Below are 9,219 nucleotides of genomic sequence, written 5' to 3'. Positions count from 1 at the left end.
ATGGACAACATTGTAAATATGGCACTGGGGCCTGGAACCTCCAGCATGTCCCAGCAGCAAGACATTTGCTCTTCTGTGGGGAGAGGGGAGATATGGGGAGAGGGGAACACAGCCACATGAAGAATGAGTTGAGTTTCAGAGATCATCTGAGAAACTTCACCGGGGATCACAGAGAGAAACTCTCCATCAAACTCCCCAGCATAACCACATAGAGTCAAGGAGTCAGAGAGCACACAAACAGGCCCTTCGGTCTGACCAGTCCATGCTGACCATGATCCCATACTAAATTAATGCCACCGGCCTCCTCTTGGTCCACATCCCTCCAAATCTTTCCTGATTCACATGTTTTTTAAACGTTGTAACTGTACCCGCATCCACCACTTCCTCAGGAAATTCATTCCACACGTGAACTACTCTCCGTATAAAAATTTACCCCACCTCTTTTTTAAATCTCTCTCCTCTCACCTTAAAAGTGTGCCCCCACCTGTGAAATTCCCCCATCCTAGGGAATTAACCCGATCCACACCCCTCATTATCTCTAAACTTCTATCAGTAGACCTCTCTACCTCCTATGCTCCAGTGAAAAACACCCAGATATCCAGCCTTTCTTTATAACTCAAACCTCCCATACACGACAACATCCTGGTCAATCTCACCTGAACTCTCTCCAGCTTGATAATATCCTTCCTGTTACTGGGCGACCAGAGCTGGGCACAGTATTCAAGAAGAGGCCTCACCAATGGCCTGTACACCATCAACATGACATCCCAACTCCTGTGCTCGAAGGACTGAGCAATGTAGGCAAGCATGCTAAATGCCCTTTTAAACACTCTGTCCATATGTGATGCAAACTTCAACGAATGATGCACCTACACCCCTCGGTCCCTCTGTTCTGCAAAACTACCCAAATTCCTACCATTAATTGGATAAGTCCTACCCTGGTTTGTTCTACCAAATTGCAATACCTCACATTTATCCACATTAAACCCCTTCTGCCATTTCTCGAATCCATTTGATCAAGATCCCTTTGTAATCTTAGAAAAACCTTCCGCACTGTCTACTATGTCACCAATTTTGGCGTCATCTGCAAACTTACTAACCGCGCCTTCTATATTGGCATCGAAATCATTTACATAAATGACGAATAAAAGAGGACCCAGAACCGATCCTCGAGGAACACCACTGGTCCCAGGCCTCCAGTCCAAAAGCAACCCTCTACTGCCACTCTCTGTCTCCTGCCATTAAGCCAATTATGTAGCCAACTGGCAAGCTCACACTGAATCCCATGTGACCTAACTTGATTAACAGTCAGCTAAGTGCTAGGACACGTCAGACCATGCTGACTATAATCTTAAAAATCACACAACACCAGGTTTTAACTTTGTACACCCCAGTCCAACACCGGCATCTCCAAACCATGTCTATAATCTTGGCAGTGTTCCTGTGTATGATAAACATGATGGACTCACTCAGAATCGCAATGAATCGCTTTTAAGTTTCGATTCTCCAAAACTCAGTTTTGATTTCCTGTAGGGGCCATTTCCTGTTTGTGGTCTCTGGCCTGAGAACAGGTTCCTTTCCTGCCTACAGTCAGTCAGAAAATGAACCCAATTCAATTGAATTGTTTCCATGTGTGGTCAGTGAGAATCACAGGGGTGATATACTGTAGGGACCCAACCCCCATGACCTGGGGACCTTTCCCCCATGACCCTGGGACTTCCTCAACTCAATCCCGAGACCCTCATTCAACCAATCCCATCACATGATGACGGAGTGACACTCCCCATCATCACTGTCACTCCCCCATCACTGTCACTCCCCCATCACTGTCACTCCCCATTATCACTGTCATTGTCTTGACGAAATAGTTGGCACTGATTTTTAATGTTACTTTGTGCCACAATTTATTAGTGTGTCCTCACCCACCTTATACCAGCTGACAGCCCGGTAGCTCTGCATCACCTGCCTCCTCGCTGTGCAGGGTAATGTTGCTGTCTGTGTGCACCGGGCAGCTACTGAGGGCAGTTCGCCAGTTCCCACCGGTCTGAGATACAGCAGGAAGACCACCAGCCACTGGTGAATGAGCTCTAGTGAGAAGAGAGAATAAAGTTAATTCCAGTGTTACCCCAGCCAAGTTCATTCTCTCAGTCAGTCCTTCACAACACTGACAAGCAGCCACACGTACTAACATCAGGCCACCCATACGGCCTCAGAGGCTTCCTGTGTCACATCAGAGGACATCTCCATCTGGGCTGAAATCCAGGAGTAAACAGCCCCCCACGATGTGGTAATCGATGCAGGGATTATGGGCTGGTATTTGGACCATGTGTCGCATCGCAACACATTGAGGTCCCCCTATGCTGTTGGATAGTACCGTGACCCTCTCTGCTGGGTACTGCTGTCTGCTAACCACTGAGTCACTGCGCTGCCCTCAAATGGTTTGTCATATAGGGAGGGATTATGTCGACTGGGGCTGTACTCACTGGGATGTAGAAAAATGAGAGGGGGAATCTCATTGGAAGATATAAAACTCTAACAACATGGCTGGACAGACTGGATGCAGAGAGGATGTTTCCCCTGACTGAGGAATCTGGAACCATGCGACAGAGTCTCAGGGTACAGGGTAGGCCAGTTTGAACTGAAATGAGGTGAAATTTCTTCACTCAGAGCATGGTCATCCTGTGAAATTGTCATCCACAGAAGGCTTGTGGAAACCCAGTCACTGAATATATTTAAGAAAGAATTAGATAGATTTCCAGCTAGTAAAGGCATTAAAGGAGAGAGAGAGAGAGAGAGAGAGAGACAGAGACAGCGACAGAGACCATGGCTTTGAGATAGAGGATCTCACGTTGACTGGCCTAGCAGCTCCAAATGGACTGAATGGTCTCCCTATTGTTGCTCTTATTTTTTATGTTTCTAGAAGCACTTTGGCCAAGCAACAGTTCAATTTAGGAGAAAGTGAGCACTGCAGATGTTGGAGATCAGAGCTTAAAATGTGTTGCTGGAAAAGCGCAGCAGATCAGGCAGCATCCAAGGAGCAGGAGAATCGACGTTTCGGGCATAAGCCCTTCTTCAGGAATCTTCAGGATTCCTGAAGAAGGGCTTATACCCGAAACGTCGATTCTCCTGTTCCTTTGATGCTGCCTGACCTGCTGCGCTTTTCCAGCAACACATTTTTAAGAACAGTTCAATTTAGCAAAACTAAAATTATTCACAGATTGTCAGAATCTTGGTCTGGAGCTGAATTCACTTCCCACACAGCTATTGATATGACAGTCTCTTTCTGGATCAGTTATTGCTTGTTGAAGTCTCTTTTTCTGGTGACTGTGATGTAGATTGAGACTTTTTGCCTTCAGAACTCTCCACTCACAGTAATGAGGCCTTCCAGTGGAACTGCAACTCACAAATGTCCATGGCAGCAGTGTCAGAGAAAAAGCAAGGGGGTAAAAGCTGCTACTCCTGCAGAAAGTCCTCTGGGTCCGTGTATTCAAAACTAATATATTTTGTGGGCATATCCCCGACCAAGAATCCAAGCAGTCCTTGCTTACAAAACACCCATTAGATGTGATTCCATGATTGGACAGTATACACTGAATAATCCCGAGTGTGTGACGAGTTTATGCTGACAGCCAGTTTAGGATTGTCAGTGACAACGTGGCACATGTGTTTGTACTGGAGGCTAAACATTTTAATTCACACAGCCCTGCACTTTGTACACAGAAAAAAACGTGTACACCGGCTGCCCGTGTTTCAGCTCAACAAAATGGGTGACACCCCTTCACCTGCTTGCTTCTCAAGAAGTGCCTTGACCAATCACAACTGTCTCGCCTGGTTTAAATTTTAAACGACGCTTGACAGTTAAGTGAAGCCCCACGAGTGATTTTAAACAGCAGTGCTAAATTATCGGTATTCCGCGTGGCAACACATCTACCAATCAGAATACACTTTCCAACAAATCAGAACCCTTTTCATCACACATTATAAATGTTAGTTTTCTCCTCAACATGGTATGTCTTGGAATTTGTCCTATTGATTTACAAGGAGAAAAGTTTGGATAAAATGTGTCCTGTACGACCAGATGAAACCTCGTGAGATGCTGAATTCCTTCAGCTGTCCATTTATGAACTAATTGCATTACGGAAAGAGCAAGAATCAATAAAATAATAGTTTCCCAGAGAATCTATTGATGCACCTATCTCCACAATCTTTATAGATTGTTGGGTCCTTGTGAATACAGAGCATTACCAACCAGGACTAACTAGAGATAGAATTTCCGATGGAATTAACCTTTTCCAGATCTTTGACAACTGAAGGAAGATCTCACGCTGGAAAAGATTGCGTTAGAAACAGAGATTTGGGGGATTAAAAAGCGCAGAAAAATCTCAGGAGTGAATGGCCAATTTTACTCCAGGTTATCAAAACGTATCAATTTCATGAGGAAAAGCAGTCCAAATAGTCACATAACAAACCAACAGAAGGAATATTCAAACCTTATTGAAACCTAACAGTAACTGAACAAGATGTGGAGCAAAAGGACACACAGACAAAGGCAAAGCCATGTCATGTTTTCAAGAAAGTGGGTCAATTGCAAAAAGCAAGAAATAATCGTTAAATGACAGAAATGATACTCATTATATCCACAAATAAATTAATACTTTAAATCAAACACCATCAGAAAAAACAAACGCCTGACTCCCAATACAGTATAACCTTCCATTAGAACATGTATCTTTCGACAATGCAAAATGTATGCCAGGCCAGTCAACAAACATCACTCCGGTCTGACCAAAAAAAAGCAGGTCTCACTGATACATGTTGAAACTTAATTTCAAACATTTCACCGACTGACCAACATGATGTGTCAGCTGGAAGAAGAGATTGCAAGTATTTTAAGAACTCTTGCTGAAACCACTGAGAAATATTAACCAAGTGATATTAGCGACATTGGTATCCAACAACGCCTTCGAGTTCCCAAGAGGACATCATTGATTTCACAGGGTTGGAAAATCTCTTCATTTCTCCTCCACCCACAGGATAATCTACAGATTCCGTGTTAATGAAAACAACAAGGAACGTTCATTAACCGAAAGGCAATGGAACAGACTGGGAGACATGCATCCAGAACACCCTCCAACGAGGTGGAAATGAGTGTCCTGCTCAACACTAGTCCTCCACCACAGAAGAAATTAAAGATACCCCAGACTTGAGGGTAGTCCAATGTCAACATTCATATGCCTTCCCAGCAAGAGATGTATAGGAAATAAAAGTTCTGCCTGTCTCTCTGGATGTCAATGTTTAACATTCTCCCTCAGAACATAGAAACCTAGGAGAAGGAGTAGGCCATTCGACCCTTTGAACCTGCTGCACCATTCAATATGGTCATTAGTTGATCGTCCAAATCAAGCCTCTGCCCCCGCTTTCTCCTCATACACTTTTAACGCCTTTAGAAAAACAGAAAGCAGAGCTACTTATCCAGATCAGTGTGAGTTTATAAAGTCAGAGACTGTGGGAAAGCAATGATAACAGCAAATGTGATACAATGCTTTCAGCAATCGGATTTTACCAGCCATGATTGAAAGGTGGAGCAGACTCGATGGGCTGAATGGCCTAATTTCTACTCCTAGGTCTTATAGTCTTCTGGATAATAGGTAAAAAAAACGAGGAAGAGCTGTAGTATAAAGCTGTTAGACGGAAAGGGTTAAATCTAAAGCAGATGCGTTTGGCAAAGCAGTCACTAAATTTATCTTTGGTTTCGCCAATGTAGAGGAGACTGCACTGCGAGCAGTGAACACAGCAAACTAGAGGGCAAGTAAAATGCAGTTTCACCTGGAAGGGGCACTTGAGGGATGGAGAGAAGGGAGGAGGTAGTGAGTAGCTGTTACACCTCCTACAATTTACATGAGGAGCAGTAGTGGGATGGGGGCTCTGACATTGAGTGTGATGGAAGAGTGGACCAGAGGGAACAGTCTCTGTGGAATATTGCCAAGGCAGGGGAGGAAAGGCTGTTGTTGGTGGTGACATCCTACTGCATGCAATGGAAATGGCATAGCTTGATCCTTTGAGTGGAGGCTGGTGGGGTAGAAAGAAGAACCCCAACATTATTCTGGGGGGAAGACAAAGGGGTGAGGGCAGGAGTGTGGGAAATGGGTCAGGCATGGCTGAGGACCCCATCAACCATAGGAGTGAGGAGTTCCGGGTTGAGGAAAGAGTTGGAGACAATCCGATAGTAGTTTGCATTATTGGAACAGATGTGATAGAGTTGGAACCCTAACTGGGAGAATGGGATGGAGTCCTTGCAGGAAGCAGGGTGTGAGTAGATATAGTCCAGGTAACTGTGGGAGTTGGTAGGTTTGAAGTGGATGTTGGTGGACAGCCTATCCCCAGAAATGGAAAGGAGTCAGGAAGGAAGAGTTAGAGATGGATCAAGTGAAGGTGAGAGAGGGATGGAAATTGGAAGCAAAACTAATGTATTTTTCCAATTGTGAAGGAGAGCAGGAAGCAGCATTGTCGATGTATTTGAGATAGTTTTGGGAGAGGGTCGAAATGTTTTGAGGAAAAGGGAGTTTAGATCCAGAAACAAAATTACAATTGAACACTTTGGAAATCTGACAACATGAAGGCCCAGAAATTTCAGTGGCTAGGAATCAGTTCCTCAGCATAGACAGGGACAGCTAGCTACATGGGAAATGAGATTGAAACTTCTGAGGGGGAATCCATTCCATGTCTACAAAAGTCCCCTGAATATCAGAGAATTCAAAGCATTCCGACGCAGTTGAGTTACTAGTTTTATAGGGTAGATGAGGAAATGACATATCTGCTCTGTCTCGTGAGTAACAATTAAACTGTATCCCCGACTTAGAACTAACACCCTCAATTCCTCGTTCCCCACCCCACCAACCCATTTAATCCCCTCCACCCAGCCATATCTGACACTGTCTCCAGTGGATGAGAATCCACCCCCCCTCCCCACCCCAAACCCCTGGTGCCCCTCCCTCTGTTGACTGTTCCCGGATTAATCTCTGCTGTTTTTGCCACCGGATTTTCCGGTGTGCTCAGAGGTCACACCCTGATCAAAATTTCTGGGCCAAATGCTTTTTGAAGCAATGAGATGGAAGGGTTTAAGTACCTTGCCGCCTGGGGTAGCAGAGTTGTTTGACATTACAGGAACAAAGAGTAAACATTCCGACCATAATAAATATCATCTTCAATGTTGTACCGTGAGCTTAATGTGAAAACGCAGTACTTTCTTCTAAATATTGAAGAGTCCAAGGATGCAACATTAGCAAACAATAGATGAAAGTAAACTGCTCAACTAGTTTTGGAGCCTTCAGTATTTTTGCCCTTGAGAAGTTGGTGGTGAATCAGCTTCCTGAGCCCCTGCATTTTGTCTGGGGTATGCGCACCCATGGTGCTCTAATCTCAACAGAAAGATAACACTTCATCTCTAGAGGGGTTTGGGGTGGTCTCTGCTTCCGATACAGCCATGGACACTTGCATCTGCGGCAGGAGGATGATGTAGAAGCCGACAAAACAGGAACAGGAGCAGACCATTCTGCCGAGGGAGGGTGGTACATGGTCATCAGCAGGAGGTTTCCTTGTTTATGTTGAACCTGAAGCCACGAGACTTCATGATGCCTGGAGTCAATGGGGAGGACTCCCAGGGCAACTGACTGATACTACTGTGCCACCACCTCTGCTGGGTCTGTCCTGCCAAAGGGACAGGACATGGGATCGTGATTGTGGTGTCTGGGACTGTGTAAAATATGATTCCCTGTGTATAACTACATCAAAACACATAGTATATCTCTTTATCCCTGGCTAATTGTGCATCAGTAACAGCCCACACTGTTACCACCTGTTATTTTCCAGCCAGACCCACCCACAACTATTTCCAAACAAAGCAGTCTGTTGTTTCAATTCACGCATACCCGGGCAATGGTGAAGATACGTTGTGTATCAAAAGTGAGAGGGGAAAAGTTTAGGGGAGATATAGGAGGAAAGTTCTTTGCGCAGAGGGTGGTAGAAGTGGGCACGATAGCGTCATTTAAGATGTATCTAGACAGATACATGAATGGGCAGGGAGCAGAGGGATACAGACTCTTGGAAAATAGGTGACAGGTTGAGAGAGAGGATCTGGATCAGCACAGACTTGGAGGGCCAAAGGACCTGTTCTGTGCTTAATTTTCTATGTACTTTGTTCTTTGTATTACCATGCTAAATGGGACTGACTTTGAATCTATCTAGCAACTCAAGATTTGGCATCTATCTAATAACCTAGAGATTGAGAATTTGGTGTGTTACTTACAGGGACAAACCATCCATCAAGCCTCAGTCAGCACAGGAAGATCCCAGCTACAATAACAACGATCCTTCGTCGGCAAAGCCAAACTCACCGGACACACGTGACATTAATTACCGTGTCTGGCAAGTGGCTCCTCCAACGACTGTTAAAAGCCTGGGATGGACTAATACCCTGAGCTGTTACAGTACCCCCCCCCCCCCACCCAGGGGAATATTGGTATTAAGCCCCAGAATCAGGTCACTCACCAGCCTCTCTCCACCTCATGTCTGTCCTTCTCAATTTGTGAAACGTGCTGTCACAATCTCAGCTTGGACTGATTGCTGCTGGTACAGCTCTCACAACCAGATCACAGCCCCTGACAGCAGGGAGGCTACGTTTGCTCCTGAATGTGGGTGTGACTAAAAAGGCCAATATTTGCTGGCCAAGCCACATACAGGCAGGAAACTCATTGCGGTTGGAGCCCTCCTTCGTTGTCGTGGACTGTGAATGTTTACAAGAGGAAGTCAGAGTCTGTGTCCTGAAACAGTTGATGTAGAAATCATAGCAAGAGGCCATTCAGCCCATCTCAGCTCCTTGAGTGATCCACACAGTCTCCTTCCCCTATCAAAAGGCAAATATGATTCATGACTTATCCAATTCCTTTCCAAAAGCTTAAACATTAAATCTGTTTATAGCTTCCAGCAAATTCTGCAGGAATAGTGTATAAATAAAGTCACATTTCTTTCCCTGAGAGCATGGGACTGATCCTTTGGAACTGGACACTGTCTCTCCTCAGTCGTTCTTTGAAAGAGGTTTCTAAAATCTCCACCGAACCTCCTCTGCTCCAGGGCCTAGTCCCAGTTCCTTCATCCAACCGAATCCCTCATCCCTCCCTCTTTGTTCTGAATCATTCAGAGTGTGGCAAGTTAAGCTCATCC

The 9,219-nt window shown here is 45.1% G+C and overlaps 1 protein-coding gene across 3 annotated transcripts in view; it reads right to left on the bottom strand.

Annotated features, from left to right (window-relative positions):
- Window positions 1-8,633, bottom strand: part of LOC122559896 (CD83 antigen-like) — a 25,013-nt gene extending 16,380 nt beyond the window's left edge. For all 3 annotated transcript variants that reach the window (XM_043710005.1, XM_043710006.1, XM_043710007.1), the window contains exons 1-2: window positions 8,548-8,633; window positions 1,927-2,087 (exon numbers count right to left, since the gene is read on the bottom strand). In XM_043710005.1, coding sequence (XP_043565940.1) covers window positions 1,927-2,087; window positions 8,548-8,566 — 180 coding nt within the window. In that variant the 5' untranslated portion in view covers window positions 8,567-8,633. The remainder of the gene's footprint in view (window positions 1-1,926; window positions 2,088-8,547) is intronic.
- Between the last annotated feature and the right edge of the window lie 586 nt (window positions 8,634-9,219).

Source organism: Chiloscyllium plagiosum, chromosome 20 (genome assembly GCF_004010195.1).
Source record: "Chiloscyllium plagiosum isolate BGI_BamShark_2017 chromosome 20, ASM401019v2, whole genome shotgun sequence".
Taxonomy (NCBI): domain Eukaryota; kingdom Metazoa; phylum Chordata; class Chondrichthyes; order Orectolobiformes; family Hemiscylliidae; genus Chiloscyllium; species Chiloscyllium plagiosum.
Note: the sequence above shows the minus strand (reverse complement) of the source record. Positions and strands in the feature narration are given on the sequence as shown.